The sequence below is a fragment of the Anolis carolinensis genome, chromosome 5 (genome assembly GCF_035594765.1).
Source record: "Anolis carolinensis isolate JA03-04 chromosome 5, rAnoCar3.1.pri, whole genome shotgun sequence".
Classification (NCBI taxonomy): Eukaryota; Metazoa; Chordata; class Lepidosauria; order Squamata; family Dactyloidae; genus Anolis; species Anolis carolinensis.
In genome coordinates, this window is record NC_085845.1 from 142,522,624 (window position 1) to 142,540,422 (window position 17,799).

General features: G+C 37.9%; 1 protein-coding gene across 12 annotated transcripts in view; it reads left to right on the forward strand.

Moving 5' to 3' along the window:
* The window catches only part of dock4 (dedicator of cytokinesis 4), a 329,858-nt gene that overhangs the window by 299,807 nt on the left and 12,252 nt on the right, over positions 1-17,799 (forward strand). For 6 of the 12 annotated variants that reach the window (XM_062982447.1, XM_062982448.1, XM_062982450.1 and 3 more), the window contains 10 exons: positions 1,620-1,786; positions 5,333-5,419; positions 7,756-7,932; positions 10,306-10,389; positions 12,324-12,443; positions 12,843-12,964; positions 13,475-13,595; positions 15,830-15,911; positions 16,122-16,231; positions 17,106-17,273. In XM_062982447.1, the coding sequence (XP_062838517.1) occupies positions 1,620-1,786; positions 5,333-5,419; positions 7,756-7,932; positions 10,306-10,389; positions 12,324-12,443; positions 12,843-12,964; positions 13,475-13,595; positions 15,830-15,911; positions 16,122-16,231; positions 17,106-17,273 (1,238 nt within the window). The remainder of the gene's footprint in view (positions 1-1,619; positions 1,787-5,332; positions 5,420-7,755; positions 7,933-10,305; positions 10,390-12,323; positions 12,444-12,842; positions 12,965-13,474; positions 13,596-15,829; positions 15,912-16,121; positions 16,232-17,105; positions 17,274-17,799) is intronic. The other 6 variants (XM_062982452.1, XM_062982453.1, XM_062982454.1 and 3 more) reach the window with 4 other exon arrangements.

Consider the following 17,799-nt stretch of genomic DNA (forward strand, 5'->3'; position numbering starts at 1 on the left):
TTGTTATTTAAATAAGTGGAATGCGTATAAAAGTCAAATTCAGACAGTAGCATCCTTTTAAAAATGATTGAAAATACAATTGTGTATGCTAACAACAAAGTCAGATGCTGAGTTGTGATAGCTGTAGCATCACTGAGAAACCAGAATGAGGTGTCAGGATGTTTGGGGGAAACGCCAGGCTTGCAGAAATGGGAGAGAGGGTCTAAGACAGGGGTCCCCAAACTTTTTAAGCCGAGGGCCGGTCCACAATCCTTCAGACTGTTGAGGGGCTGAATTATCATTTGAAAAAAAAAATACAAACAAATTCCTATGCATACTGCACAATGGTAGTGCAACAACAACAATGAAAGAACAATACAATATTTAAAAATGAAAACAATTTTAACCAACATAAACCTATTAGAATTTCAATGGAAAGTGTAACACAATATTAGCATTATATATTACTATATTGAACTATACCACTATACTACTAATAATATGTAATATATAACATATAATTAATATTATTATATGGTATTACTACTAGTATTATATTGTATAACATATGATTATCATCAATATTATATGTATATACAATATATTATATTATTAAAACTGATATAAAATATTATATTATAAAACTGAGGGCGGGGGCCAGGTAAATGACCTTGGAGGGCCGCATCCGGCCCCCGGGCCTTAGTTTGGGGACCCCTGGTCTAAGAAAACAACCAGATAAGAGGGCTAGACTGGAAAGATTTGATTTTTACTATAATGTCATATATATGATTCAGTTTATATTTTCACCCAAGTGGTGACGTTGTACTGATCTGGATATACCAGAAGCCATGGCGAGAAATATATTTGCCATGGTTCTTAGTGATCCTAAGTAATAGGGTCAAAGATAGGGATGGGTCACCTCTAGGAATCTAGGGCCAATGTTGCCTTCTTCAGGCACAGCCACAGAGAGACTTCTTCCACAATGTTTTTTTTTTTTTTCAAATTAGGACGCAATACAAATATTTGTGATTTTGATTCCATCCTCCTTTTTCCATGGACTCCATATCCATGATTTTACTTACTCATACGCCAAAAAATATTCCTTCCTGGAAGTTATTGTGAACCTCTCTAGTCCTCCAGTGCTTTTTTCTGGTATGCTTCAAGTCCACATGTAGTCAAAACATAGGGTTTGTTATTCACAGGGTATTCTTGGAATACATCCCAATGGATAAGTACTGAAACATACATGACATACCAAAACAATGCTCTATACTTTGCTTTAGGGAAAGAATGGCTGTTCCTAGAATTACCCCATCCCAAAATGTATTTTCTCCCATGCTTTTTTCAGAACATGGAAGTGACAGGCCATTTTCTGGTATTAAGCAAAACAAAACAGAAATGTACCCATGTGTACATCTCAAAATAAGGCTTTTTTAAAAAAAATACTGTTCCTGGAGGCTTCCAGAAGTTTTTTTTATTTTTGTTTTTTTGCAATTTGACTTTTTTCCCAACAGGGCAGTTTAGAAACTTGCCTGTCCATTATTTGTACAGTTTCACTGTCCTTTTTGGACTCATGCATTGTTGGTTTAGCTTTGCTTGTAGTAAGCTTGCTTTGTCCTTAACCTACAACAAATACACAGATCTGCAAATCTATGCTGTGACACCAATTCCGGAAAGCCAAGAAGTATTGCAGAGAGAAGGCATTCCGGATAACATCAAAAGTTTTTATAAAGTTAATCACATCTGGCGATTCCGATATGACAGGCCATTCCACAAAGGGACCAAAGACAAGGACAATGAATTCAAGGTAAGTCATTTTCTCAGCTTTAATTAACATGCATTTGATTTATTTCCTATATTTTATTTGAATAGAGATGTCGTAGGAAACCAGATCATGTGGCAGAGTTGCCTACATGTCACTGGATTTGTACAAATATCCCTAGTGGAAAGTTACTTTAATTTTCCTCTCACCAGTAGAAGCTTATACCTTACACCCTGTCTGGAATGTAGGCTTGGTACGGATACTTCACATCCCTATATGCCACTTGATACATGCCCTAAACACACATTTAAGATCTGTGCCACATATAAGAAATGAGACAAATACTGGAAATATTGTATTTCAAAGAAAGTTATAATTGATTTTCAAGGGGGGAAATGAAAGTAAGGCCTCTCTAGAAGTAGCTTGTTTGTCCATTTGTCTTTTAGAAGTCTTGGAGAAAACATATAGGCATATATTTTGTTTAAAAGCATAGAAAATAGCCAATGAGAGAATGAGTACTTGAAAAATGAGTTTGATATTTTGGCAAGTCAGTTTAGCACAAATAAACAGTCCTTTGCTCCAATTTTAAATGTATGGGTTCATACATTTAACATGGTTTTCTAGATAAAAGTGCTTTTTATTACACTTAATTTGGTTTAAATGGGAAATCTGAAGTTCTGTAAATGCAAATTTAAACATTGAAATCCATATCCAAGTGTATTAGAAGTGGGGTTAGGAGGGAAACCATTTTTTGAGGATGCAGCACTTGTGCAAATTTTCTCAGATCTAAATCAGCACCACATAGTGTGTTTCTCTGTTATAATACACATCACTCTAGAAGCAAACAAATTCAGCTTTATGGAGGAGACTCATCTCCTATAGTTTGGCAGTGAACTAAGACATAGCTGTCTACAAAGGCTGCAAACACAACTGTCCTAGGTCTGTATTTTTCTCCTTGTCAACATCTTTTAAAATAGGGTTGTTGTATGTCTTTCGGGCTGTGTGGCCATGTTCCAGAAGCATTCTCTCCTGACGTTTCGCCCACATCTATGGCAGGCATCCTCAGAGGTTGTCTTTTAAAATAGTAATAACATGTTAACATCAATAACATATAAGATCCTCAGGTAGCAGCAGAAAGTAAATAGTGTAGTGGTTTATGGTGTAGTGGTTTGAGTATTGGATTATGACCCTGGAGAACAGCATTTGAATGCATGGAAACCCAGCTGATAATTTTCACCAGGTCACCCTCTTTCAGGCTTAGAAGAAAGCAAAGACCTATTCTGATCAAATCTTGCCAAGAAAACTTCATTTATGTTATGGTTGCCATAAGATGTTAATAACCAGAAGGCACATAATAATCACATCATTAGCAGCTAAATCTACTTTTCATACCTACATTTGCCTTCAGCTCTGCAAACCTTTTCCTCTGTTAAAGTGGACTTTGACCAGCAGCTTTTGTCTGGTCTTATGCAGATGTAGTGAGATGTAAAATCAATACGCAACTCGTGGCCACACTTTCTCTTAATTGTCCTCGTTTTGTCCCACAGCCACTCAGGCCTTTCCAACCCACCACCATTATTACCGATCTTCAAAGCTGACAGCACAAAAGTCCCTTCTAAAGCCCATCCATCAAATTACTGCTCTTTTTGGTCCCGAGTTATGAAGTCCAAGCGAAATCAGTAGATCAAGCACACATTAATATAATCGCTGTCTCACTCCTGTCTGCTGCAACTCAGTCCAAATGGCATGCAAATAAAGTTAGGTGCATAACAAAGTGAATCCCAGGGTAGAAAGTACTCCTGGGGAGTGAACAGCAACTAGTTTTCTGCGCCTCGGAATTGTGTGCAAATAAAATAATGAGTCATTCTTCAAGACAGCTTTTTTGCTGTCTGCACTATTACATTTCCCAATCAAGTAAAACAAACCATGTGTCTCTTCTTCCCTTCCCTACCAGAGCTGCGGTGAAAGAAATATCGGAAGTATCACTGCAAAACTAGCAAATTAGCAATCCCCCCCGCCCAGCCCAGGCACCAGCATGCTAGCTACTTGCTCCTCCTTTAAGTCGCTCATTAGACAATTCAATATAATTAGGTCTGTCAATGTTTCCTTCCTAACTCTCATTGTTCCTCCTTTCCTAAATGGCTCGTAGGGACTTTACCGGCCTCTGTGTGGAGCCTGAGGTAGATAGATTCTATGGCTGCTGGAATTTCATGAAAACACACTAAAGGGAGGAGAAAAATATGTGTATGCTTGCTTACACATATTTGTGGGGAAGAACATGCCTGCTGAGTTTTACAAAGGCAAGATTGGATGAGTAACTAAGGCTGCATCTATACTGTCCTATATCCCAGGATCTGATCCCAGATTATCTGCTTATCCCAGATTATGTACACTGTAGACTCATATAATCCAATTGGAAACAGATAATCTGGGATATAATCCTTGGATATAAGGCAGTGTAAGTCCATTTTAGAAATAAGCTATTGCCAGTGGCAGCACCACCCTGGCTTGTTATAAGTAATAAGTTGTGGTAATTGTAAGTGTTGTTTTTAGATTTTATGTAATATGGTAGGTTGGAATTAACCTGACCCTGGATGACACAGTACCACTTATCATAATGGACTAGCCTCCACCAATGTAAACCTCCCTTTAGTGTGCAGAAGTAGTTGTATTTTTAAAAACAGTGTTCCCTCACTTATCGCGGGGGTTAGGTTCCAGAACCACCCGCAATAAGTGAAAATCCGTGAAGTAGGGACACTATAATTATTTTAATAGTGTATTTATACATTATTTTAGTAGTTATACACTATTTTAAGTCTTTATCAACCAATTGTGTGTTGATAAATCGCCTCCTTCTCCTCCTATTGCTGCTTGGGCTCCTTTTCTTTCCCTTTGGCTTCTCCTTCCTCCCTTCTTTAGGCTGTAAATTGTATTTTTTTATTATTTATAATAGTCTCTTAGAGTTTATTGAAAAATTGCAAAACAGCGAATCTGTGAAAAGTGAACCGCGAAGTAGTGAGGGAACACTGTACCATCTTTAATGAAGATCTAGCAAGTAAATATATTTGCCTTAGTGCTTATTCATATTAGCTGCTGCTATTGAGTGGAAAGATACATAAGGCAAATAACATTGTCTGAAGATCATCTTCTCTTGTACATTTCCATCGAAACTGTTATTTTGCTTCCTGTTCTGTTTAGGATGGAAAGCAAGACCCCTCTTTTTAGTCCATTTCTCTGGACTCCCTTGTACTTTTTTATATGTTTAGTGGAAGGGAATTAGTCTTCCCAAAAAACAGTGCCCTCTAAAGATGTTGGACATTAATTTTCATCGTTCCGGCCAGGATCTCAATTTTCCATCAACATATCTGAAGAGCAATAGAATAAGAAGAGCTGGTTTATGTCTCTCTTTTTGTTTAATCATTCTTTCTGTAACTCTTATTACATTTTGTCATCTTGAGTAGAAAAATAACATGCCTTGAGAAAGGAATATAGTTTCTAAATGCAATGAAATGAAGGTGTGGTAGCAGTGGGCACTCTTTTCTCTTATTAAAACAAGCGAACTGATAAGCAATTTGTTTTTCTTTGTCTCAGAGTTTGTGGGTAGAGAGGACTACATTGATCTTGGTGCAGAGTTTGCCTGGAATTTCCCGTTGGTTTGAAGTGGAGAAACGTGAAGTGGTGAGTATGGGGAGATGGGGGAAATGGGGGAGGATAGTGTTACTGTAAGTTTTTAACAGGGATCCTAACAGTCAGGACACTGCATTAAACTGGATATCAAAGTAGTGAATGACAAATGAAATAGTTATGAGTTAACTCAATATAGAAGATATTGGATAGAAGAAAATTAAGCCAAACAGAGAAAGACGGTGGTATATAATTTCCTGAGATGTAAAATGTGTGGAAACAATAATAATAATAAAAATAAAACCATTGTACAAACTCTGTAGAGATATAATTGAATCATAGAGTTGGAAGGAAACATTTACTACAACCTCCTACCAATGGAAGAAAGCCACAGGCAATGCATGCCTGATAGGTCAGTCCACTCTCTGGTAAAAAGCATCAATGGAGGCGAGCCCAACACCTTCCAAGGTATTGTAGTCCACTGCCAAACCGCTGTCTTTCTCCGTTTGGCCTGATTTCTACTATCCAGTACCTTCTACAGTGAGTTAGTATTTTTCCTAATGTTTCCCTTTTTTGTAATTTGATTTTGGGTCCAATCCTTTGGAATGCAATAACAGAAAACAAGCTTGCTGCATTGTCCACATTACAGCCCTTTGGGTATTTATCACCTCTCAGTATAATAACTTCTAACAAAAGAAAAATAAATTTAAATATAGAAAGATGTGTCTATAGGCATGATGTATATAAAGATAAAGTTCTAAACTGCTAATACTTGATATATTTATTTTGGGATCTGAAGTTAAGAGATTCACACTCAGGTTCCATTAGGAGGAACCTGCCCAATAATTTGTTTTCAGGATTCTTCTTAATCATGGAATTTTTTACTTTAATCTCTTAGTCATGGAATATGTTTTTAATAAAGATTTCTATAAGTAAGTTTCTTACTTACAGAACTTACCTACTTTCTATAAATAAGTTACATACTAAGGGGTGTGTGTGTGTACTTGATTTATTAGATGAACATGCTCCAGTAGATGGAGTAATAAATCATGAGAATTAAAAAAATAAATCACATAGTACAATAACTTCTTAACATTGAGGGTCTCTAGCCCATTATAAAGTGCAAGATCTAAATCTGTGTGTTCTAATCCTGATTAGAATTAGACCACTGACCCATTGGTTCTCTGGATCTACTCTAGATGGACAATTGGATATAACATTAGCATTTAACCAAAACTTCAGTTTTATGTTCCATATCAGATACTTCAGTCTACTAATACTCATGCCTATTGAATACTATTTTACAGTAGGAATGTGACTATTTATGATCTTTAAGCACAGTCCTACTAGATGGGCAGTGATAAGAGCTGTGATTCAACACAGCTGGAGAGCACCAGGTTGAGACGTGTTGCTAACTTGCTACATTCTTTCACAATATGTAATTATACAATTTCAGATTTACATTTTGAACAGCTTCAGGTCATTTCCAAAGGAACTAAGCCATAAACTAAGTGCAACTTCAGAAGTTGATCTCTGTGAATGAGAAGTTTTTATCTGAAAGTATGTACATGTGTCAGAGATATAAATCTCTGACTATTTCATCCTTGAACAAGAACGAAGAAGTGAGGACAAATAATTAAATTAGATTTCTCCCTGCAGTGCTACAAAATGAATATGCCCTTGAGACATTCTCCTGTATTTGAATTGCTTAAGTGTTACAAATGATTTATTCTTACAAGAAAAAACACATGTTTTCTGGAAACTGCAATGCCCAACCCCCCTCCCCAAAAGCATTTTTCTTCATAGAATTATTCCTGCAGAATACTTTTGGACATTGCATATGAGGAGAAAATTGCACAGAATCCTTGTTGTTCTATTATTATTCCCAGAACAGAGTTCCTGGCCAGTAACTGTGAATGGTCTTTCCATTCCTTCTGCCTGTGTGTCTGTGTACATGTGTGGTTTTCAGGGGAGAACCCCAATTTATTTATGTAAAGTAGACCACTGTTCAAGTCTGTATTCTGTAAAGCTCATAAATTCTAATATTTGTAATTCAGCATGATAGCTTGGCTACTTATTTATCACTCAAGGCTCACAGAAAAATGTATATCATTGTAATTTGTAATTGCCCTGAATATTGGTTTTAATACCATCTTTAACTTTATAAACAGAAACTTTACATATCATTCTAGCTTCCTTCAAGGTTGCTAGTGCCTCAGTAGAAACCCAGAGCATCTTTGAATCTTGCTGAAGGGAAAAAAAGTGAGAAGAAATTACATATTTGCTGAAATGTCAGAAATCAGATTTTGTTGCTCAACTTTGGTGGTTGCAAATGAGAAATTAAATAGCTGGCACAGAGACAGATTGGTGGGTGCATTTTTGTTTTCCAGGTGGAAATGAGCCCTCTGGAGAATGCTATTGAAGTGCTGGAAAATAAAAACCAGCAACTGAGAACACTGATCAGTCAGTGTCAGACTCGACAGATGCAGAATATTAACCCTCTCACAATGTGCTTGAATGGGGTCATTGATGCAGCTGTGAATGGTGGAGTTGCCAGGTACCAAGAGGTAAGATGTTCTTACACATAGAGCTTGGACAGTCTTATGAATTTTTTACTTTAATCTCTATCCCATACTACCCCCTTTGTTTGGATGAATAGCAGTTGTTCTTCTACAAGTTCTTTGCCAGCTAAACAAACTATGCTATCCAAAACTTAAAAACATATTTCGGCTGGAGTTACACTTAAAAATGTATCTGTTCTAATTTACATACAAATGGATGTAAGAACAAACTTAAAGAATCTACTTTGTTTGTAATCTGGGGACTTCCTAAACCTTATTAAGGTCCTATCGGACAGATGTGGTCCACAGCAGCAGTTCTGCTCACCAACACTGGTGAGCACGGGAGGCTTTTAAAAACATTAATAGTTGTGCTTTTTTTTGTTTTAGAGAGGGTACTTCTGATGTGAAGGAAGGTCGTAATCCTTCTCACCCTGGTGTCTCCAACCTCCCCCCCCCACACACACACACACACACTCATGTTCCTTAGTGAAATTGGGCTTGGAAATTCTGTTCTGTTGATACAAATAGAAGGCTTTTCCCAAGCTGAATTTTAGCTTTGAGTGTTTGTGTTGGGTGCATGATGTTATTTATAATAATGGTTCTGAAATGGGCACAAGTGATGGAGTCTGTGTTGTGTGTAGATGTGTAAGACTGAATGTATGTGAATATGAGAAGGAGGAGGCCTGAACAATGTTGAGTGTTTTGTATGCTCGTGGGGAGCCCACCGCAATGATTGCAATCCTCTGTACCTGTACCATGATCAAATGTGGTTCCTTTGTTTAAAAGGAAGTTTCCTCATTAATGATTATTAGAATAAATTAATGACAATTAAGATGATGCTGTGGACTACAGTGTGAGATCTTCTTAAGGCCCAATAGTAATATTCTACATTTGGTAGCAGTTGCTCCTGCTGCTCATTCACTGCATTTTTCTTTTGATTTTTGGATTTACTTATAACTTGTTCTCCATTTGTTGGTTGTTTTAAGCTGCATACAAGAATTCAAATAAAAATATGGTGAAGTCTGAATGAGCCAAAATTTCCCTATGAGAAAATGAAAATTCAAGCCCAACCATGTCATTTGCACTATATTTTATATATAGAAAAAAGTGATCACCTGTCCAGAACACAAACATTCTCTAAATTAATCAACAAAATGATAACACACACATATATAAGCACTTAAATTAAATTAACCAAAGTTATGACATGGAAAGGGATTTTTTTTTAAAAAACCCATATATTTAAATGTCTAAAAAAACTCCCCAAATGATTAATTCCTAGGAAGGATACGATTAGACCTGGCAAGTAGGAAGGGAGAGCTGAAGGGACAGCCTTTTAAAAGGCACATGTTTCTTTAAAAAGTCACCAAAGATAAGCCAAGGTAGTGAAGATAGGATGATCTTCTCTAAAGCTTGTCCCACATGGTGACAATGTGAAAGCCCAACAATACATATATACTACTATGCACTCTAATATATTAATTGCCTAATTGAAGACAGTCAACAATATAGACTGGGCTGTGATTTTCCTTTGGTGACCAACTCAGCTGCAAGAAAGCTCTATCTAATACACAGGGAGGGCCATAGACTGAGCCATATTGGATGAGATTTTAGTCACCGAATTTTGGCACCTATGGATAAAGCAGTCCCACCATTATGTCTTCTAATAATCCGACTGCAAGATCTCTAGGAAATGCTGACATGCTCTTTGGAAGCTCAGAAGCAAGTACAATCATTTCTTCCCAATGGAAGGTTGACTCACTGGTTTCCAAAATGGGAACCCACAAACATATCCTATTGGTATCCTGCAAACTTGTTATTTCTGGCTTGTTTCTTGTCCACGGGCAAAGACACACTCTGATGTGTTTAATGTAACAGAATGACATTAGATACTTTTAAGGCATTATTAAAACACAATCCTTAATGCTTATCTTTAGCATACTAAAGAGATGGTTAGTCTGACTTCCTTCTGGAGGGAGTCCTACAGTAAATTCGTCTACCTTAGAGAAATGTATAAAGTTAAATGGCCCTCACCCAGCTTTAGGTTATTTCAAAAAAAAAAAAATACTATAATGGAAGGAATGGAAAATAGTGAACACTTGCACTACTAAAACTAGAAACATTGACACCATTATGAACAGTTTCATAAAATATGCACATTTGTTAAACTGACGTTCATAACAGAGCCTTGGTTTTAGAACACAAAGATCTGGCTCCTTAAGATTTCAAGATGAATGACTCACCCTATGGTAATGAGTGCATCTTGAAAACATGTACCGTCACCGAGGTAAATTGAGCATGTATCAGTGGGTTTCGCTGAGAGCTCTTGTAAGCACAATGTACTTTGAACTAACATGGATGACCTTGTATTCTGCTCAGGCATTTTTTGTGAAGGAATATGTCCTGACTCACCCAGAGGATGGAGAGAAGATCGCATGCTTGAGAGAACTGATGCTTGAACAGGTAAAGGAAGGGCCAAACATCCTGTGTGCTATCTCTTCTGGCTGAGGTTGTCAGTCTCTGTTGTAGCAAGAAATTGGCATATGCACCTGGGAAAAAGTGTTAACATGGAAATGTTCCACTGTCATAGGGCTCCTCGATTCGTAGACTGTTCAGAAAGCAATGATAGGGGTGAGCAAGCAAGCTAAATGTTATTAACCTCAACTCTCTGATCTTTTAAAATGGCTGTTTCTCTCAGGTTTAGGAGCACAAACTAAATGGAAGAGTGGGTGGCAGGCAGATTTTGCCATGTGATTGCTTGCACTTAAAAAAAATATGCTGCTTGAAATTCGTTGTCACAATGATGCCATCTGGCTTCAACTAAGGAGCGAAGAGGCTCCAGACCAATGCTGCTTTTTAAGAAATAATTCCTAGGATGATATTACAATGTGAATTCTGTCCTTTTAAAAAATAATTTATTCTGAATGCTAAATCTTTGCAGTTCATTGCTCTTTAAATGCCAATGTTTCTGAAGGGTTTCATCCCCTCTCCCCAAAAGTAGCCTTTGTAATGCAGCTTGCTTATTGTCAGCTATAATAATCCATAAGCATAGCACTTAACAAAGATCTATATAAGCTAAACTCTGCATTTTGTAACGGACAGTGAACTGAACTGGGCAGCATGGTTTGATTGATCGGTACAGCTAGGTAATTTAAGCACCAGACTCAATATCACAAGGAGCCTCCTTTAGATAACTATATGTATTACATCAGTGTATCACGTTCATTATGACACACACAGCTAATACCTTTTAAAGGCAAAATAGTAAAACAACCCTCTGTAATATTTTATATGCCTTTATGTGCAGTACTTTAAAGATAACAAAAGCAGGCGTAACCAAGAAAGCACTGTTGACCTCCAAATATTTCCTAGTACCCCTGGGCCAGCTAGGATGTTGATGTTGCTTGTTTCTGACACTGCCAGATTATTTCTAGGTTTCTACTTGGTGGCCTTCTTGGCTATAGGGCTCCGCACTTTGACCCTGAAGACCAGCACTAGCTAGCTGGAGCAAGTCCTGGCAACCATAATTAATTCAGACAGTGACAAAGAGTGACAAGAGCTGCAGTCAAGTTATTTGGAGGGCCAAAGATTGTCCACCCTTTCCCTTCACCAGTAGAGCAGATGTTTTGGATTTCATTGTTTATTCACTTCTGCATGTTGGGGTTTTTCCTCCAATGTAATGTTAAATGCGTTTTCCTTGAAATGATCTATGGTTTGAAATTGAATTATGAAGCTCGGCTGTTATAGCAACTGGCAATTAAGAATAATGAGTCTTTGGAGCAGGGATGGGCAACCTGCAGTTTTCCAGATGACTTTGGTTTGCAACTCCTGTCACCCCTTGCAATTGTTGGAACTTGCAGTCAAATGACAGAATCAGGTGATTCCCATTTCTGTTTTAGGTATAGGGTGTAATACTGAAATTTAGTTAATTTAAACCAGATGGAAATTTCCATCAACCTCCACATTTCAGATATGTCAACGAAGAAGGGGGTGTAGTGAATGAGCCTCACATACGGTATATTGAAAATAACTTATGTCATGATAGACCATAATTTCTTGTGAAGTTCCAAATTGGCCTGTATAAACAAAACTCTCTCATAAATGCCTCTGCAGTGGTCTGAGTGCATAGTGTTACTCCCTGGCAATAAATGCAGCCCGGTTTTTCATCCAGATTTTCAAGAAGATACATACCCAAAGTGCTAAACCTTCTCTCCCAAAACCTATCAATTGCCCCTCCCTTCTGATGTTGACTTACTTGCCAATCACTGGTGTTAATAACACTTCATTCTTGAAAGATATCAATAAAATGGCTGAGTTGTATAATTACATGACAACAAGTATAAAAATATAAAGAAAATTAACCTTTCTTCTCCTTGTTTTTTTTTTTGTGCATAAAGGCCCAGATTCTAGAATTTGGACTAGCTGTGCATGAAAAGTTTGTCCCTCAAGATATGAGGCCATTACATAAAAAACTAGTGGACCAGTTCTTTGTGATGAAATCAAGTTTGGGAATACAGGTAGGTGGGACTAATATTGTGAGGTGTAAGTGATGCATTCTGCTGGCGGTGGCTGTTTGCACAATCATGGTTAATACATTCATTAAGCAACAAATGCTGACATCTTCTGGCTGCATGGCTGTATTGCTATGCTTCCAATTTCATATCTCAAAGAAAAGAGCATATCAAGGCAAAGCACTGAAAACATCTAGTTTCTTTAGCTTACACTGTGTTATTGTTCCTGCTAAACATTTAGCTAAGGTTTGGGAAAAAATACTTTTGGGGATTGCTACAACCAGAGATCATACTAGGTAGGAGAGAAGCACTGTATTTTGCAAATATAAAATCTGTCTTCAAAATATCACAGTATATTCTTCTTAATTCTTATCTCTATTACTTAAAATGCAAATATGTTCTTAGGAATTTGCTGCATGCATCCAGTCCAGTCCAGTCCATTTTCCGAATGGGAGCCCCCGCGTATCTAGAAATTCAATGCCTGTTTCTATGAGCCCAGAGGGTGCCAGAGTAATTCCTAGACGTAGGTAAGTGGTAAAAATGTCCCATTTCTTTTTGAGGGTGATCTAATTTTCACCAAATTTTGACAGTTGTGAAAAGGATATCTGACAATATGAGCTGATAAGATTGTGATTGTAAAAAAAAATTATTTGGATATCTTCCTTGATGGTATTTAAAAAACAGTTAGGAAGGCATCAAATTTGGACAGGCTCGGGAACAGATACATCTTCCTGATACCGTATTTGTGCCCATTGACTACAATTGCTTCTGTGGTAGCTGATGGCTCACGGCCTGGCACTGTGCCATGGACCCCCACTTTGAATAGTACTCCACTAGAATAGCCTGCTATTATACAGTAGTAGCTTTGCTGTGGTCAACAAGAAGTCTAAAAATGGCATGAATATGAATAAGACAGGAATATATGGCTCTGTGCATTAATATACTGGAATTCCTTCTGGATTATTAGCATTGCTATTTGATGAGCTGAAATTTGAGTCCCAGTTGATGGCATTTGTTCTCGTCTTTGATTGTAACAGCCCATTAAGTTACCCAGCTGTCAACAGATACTCTTCCTCATCATTATCCTCTCAAGCTTCTGCAGAGGTCAGCAATATAACTGGACAGTCCGAAAGTTCTGATGAAGTTTTCAACATGCAGGTAATAAGTGCTCTCTCATCTGCTCTGGATGAATTCATAATATTCTTCACATTTTTTAATGGGAAAACAACGATAATTCAAGGAGTAGTAGGAAAAAGTTTGAAATACCAAGAACTTCATTTTTTGTTTTTCTTTTGGATTTCTGCTACACCCTGCTTGAGTCGTTCTATTGGGTAATGACCACTGAAACAATGAATGTTATGATGCAAAATACCCGTTAAGATATAAAACAAAATCCATGGTAGTAATACTTCATTTTTTTATTAAAAAAATTAGCAAAAACGAATACAATTTTCAGGAGATTATGAAAAAACATTCCATGTGACTTACACAATCTCTGGAGGAGAAAAAATAATTTATAGTGGAATTTCCAAAGGAAATATGTGCTCTGTCCACTTATAATTCACTTTTAAGATAAGATACTACTTGATCACTCTGAACTGGACTATCTTTGTGAAGGACCACACAGGCTAAGAAATATTTCTATGGGAGTTAATGGTTGCAAGATTAATTCTGAATACAATAAAATGACCTGAGAGCTTGGAAAAAGATTTCTAGATTCACTACGTGTAATAATTTTGAATGGCAACATTAACACATTATTTTATATCATTTTAATCAGTTTCTTTTTGGTAGTAATCTATGGGATTCCCTACTTTTGCCCATTGTGGCCAGTTGTAATTCATTTTTAACCTACTAGTAATTGCTAATTTGCTAACATAACAAATAAATCATATAACTATACTGATTTATTAATATCCACACTGACTCAAAGCCACAGCCGTGTTAGTCAGCATCAGGATGCAAAGCGATCTTGTAGCACATTTGTGATGGAGGGAAAGAAGCTGATAGCATAAGCTTTTGTAGACTTACTGGTAGAATCATAGAATCATAGAATCATAGAATAGTAGAGTTGGAAGAGACCTCAAGGGCCATCTAGTCCAACCCCCCGCTAAGAAGCAGGAAATCGCATTCAAAGCACCCCCGACAGATGGCCATCCAGCCTCTGCTTAAAAGCCTCCAAAGAAGGAGCCTCCACCACGGCCCGGGGGAGAGAGTTCCACTGCCGAACAGCCCTCACAGTGAGGAAGTTCTTCCTGATGTTCAGGTGGAATCTCCTTTCCTGTAGTTTGAAGCCATTGTTCCGTGTCCTAGTCTGCAGGGCAGCAGAAAATAAGTAAATTTGATCTCCATCTGATGAAGTAGATTTAAGATTTAAAAAAGCTTACGCTAGCAAACTACTTTCAGTTTGTCTCAAAGGCTGTCCCTTTGCATATCTGTTCTGCTGTTAAAATATCAACAAAGTAGCCTTAGCACTAAAATTTCCATAGGCAGGGATTAACTGTGGGTTTGGAAGCAGTATTTCAGTTTTCAAATGGAATGAAGAGAGAGTAACAGAGAACGCAACTTTGAGATTTGTAACTGAATAGCATTGGGAAGGCAGTACTTCTTTCTGGAGTTTCAGCATGCTAGAAGCAGACTTTGTCTGTTGCAGTGGTTTCACCGTGCTTCCATCTTTTCTTAACCTGTATCCTTCTTCATAAATGCTCATGTCCCAAAACACCCTAAGACTCCCAAGTTGTCATTCTAAAATAAAGTAAACCCAGTCAAATGCTGGGGCCTGGAAGCTCTGCTCTGCTTATCTGAAAGATAACAGTGTCAAAGGTCAGTTTTAACAACCAGCAGTAGTATTTCATTAAAGACATTCAGGCATATTTTGTTGTGAAGCCTTTTCTGGGCTGTATTTAAGAGATAAATAGTCTGTCTCAATAAATAAAAAATAAGCATACTCTTATTTTTTTAATTAATTTTGTGTCCCTTTCTGTTGAATAAAATTCCCATTATCTTGTCCACTGTTATCATGAACTACTAGGGCAATAGTTTGTGAGGGCAGTAAACTGAATTAAATGGGGAGTTAATGGTTGTGGAACAATATGAAGCGAATCTAGGCTGCACTCTTGTTCACATGTACCTCTAAATGATTTCCACCAAACACTGAGAGGATAAGTCTGGAATTGCGCTATAAGCCATCTACTTATCATCCAATCATTCTTGCTTCACACTCTTTGCTTTTACAGTTCAAAAAATCCTGGAAGCCCATGTGTTGAGCTTTGGCTGCAATGTACCATATCATTAACTGGAACATGTCTGTTGGTTGTGGTTGCTGTTGTTGTTGTTGCTTCCATCATCAAGTTGCATGATACTGAGATTTTGTGGCTCTTGTGTATTTCCAGCCAAGTCCATCTACCTCAAGCCTGAGTTCCACTCATTCCGCTTCACCTAATGTGACCAGCTCTGCTCCATCCAGTGCCAGAGGTTAGTGTTTCATTCCGTAGAGGTCCTTATGGAGGCTTCCTGGGCACAGAATGCCCTTGATGCTGCTATTTCTTGATCATATCATTTGAAAGCCTACAGTGGGAGAGAACCACTGTGAAGTCTTTTCTCTATATGCCTGCACCAAGCTAATCCACCAGATCAAAGATGGGAAGAATTGTACTGATTCTGTAGGTTTCTCTTGTATTCCAGGCTCACCTCTGTTGTCTGACAAGCTTAAACATTCCAGAGAAAATTCTTGCCTATCTCCAAGGGACAGGCCCTGTAGTGCCATTTACTCTAATGCTGCTGAGCCTTCACAGGTAGGCGTTCTCAGGGCCCCATTTTGTGGTGGTCCTATAGCATATGGGCTGCTGTGGGGCAGAAATGTTATTGATCCTTCAACCAGTTCATACTTTGGTGTCTTTCTGTGTTTGAAGATGCAATAGACCCGACTGAACCAGAGGTCCTTTGCAAATATTAATGCATAGGTGTTTATTCTTAGAGATAGTAATTAAAAGATAGCTTGGTATCTGAAAATTTCAGCCTCCTAGAATTCCTTGGAAGAAATCTTAGAGAAAGATTGTGATGGAAAAGATTAGTAGATAATGGCTTTTTTATTAGTAACACTACAATGTAATTTAAAGTGAGTTCAATCTACTCACCCCTTTTCATTTACATATATCATTTCTAATAAACAGGCATTCTGTTCAACTAATACATTTACCCTTGGAACATTTCTTAAAATTCTTGCAGTCCATTTTATTTTCATATCATGTCATTAACAACTTCATTCTAATGCTGAGTCTTGGAGAAATGGTTGGTCCAACTACCTGCGAATTGTAAAATTCTGGCCTTATTAGGAGATCACTATACTAGTTTAAAGAATCTCAACTTAGACATAATATAGGTTCTCCCCAACCCACTGGATCTTTGTAATTAATTTTCTTGGACAGGGAATACTTGCTTACATGCTTCTCTGTAGTTTTATGCGTTGGTCCCTCCTGGTTGTCTAACTTGCTGCTTGCTGCAATAAGCTGCTGCTTGTTCAATGACAGCAACTTCTTGGCAAACCTTAATGCTGAATTCAGTGTAGCAACCTTTGGAGCAAGAAGGGGTTCCTGAAAAATGTTCTGTATGTAAAGTGGCTTTTTAAAACATGCCACAGAGAAAGAAATGTGCCCTTTTTGCTCCCAGCCTGCAAACTCTTGCTTTGCCAAGTGGAATGAAGCCTCCATTCCGCGCTGCATCAGAGATTCACCAAGGGAGGCTGAAGAGCATGTAGGCCCAGTATCTGCTCTGCCAGAGGCTTACCTGACGGGAAAATCTCCCAATCTACCAACATCCTCAGTAGCCCCTGACAGGGTAAGTAGCAACAAAACATTTTTCTCATGCAAACAGTATGAAGAGAGTGACTCAAGGAGTCGCTTTTTCACCCTATCTCCTTAAACTGAATCCAAGGGTGGGTTTGGTGCTGTAGAATACCACGGACTGCTAAGTCTTCTGGGTTCTCATAGGAGAAATGGCACACTGTTACGCCTGAGATTATGAAGTTATTTTTCAAAGGCTTTGAGCACTGCCTTGGACTCACTGCACACATGGGAAAGGGTCTGTCTGCTGCTACATTCTGAACCAAAAAACATGGGATGCTAAAATTATCATATCAAAAGTTGCTATAATAGACCTGAAAATCTAAACCGTTACTGTCATAACACTGGAGACATTTACTGAGGGCACTTAAAGGTAGGAGCAAGACTTGAGCCACACGTCTATCATTGCTACCTGTCTGTCTCATTCTTTTCCATGCTATTCCAGGTCTGCTCCTGGAGCCACAAATCTCCATCCTCCTCCATCTCACAAAACTTGGTCCAGATCTTCTTACATCAGTGAC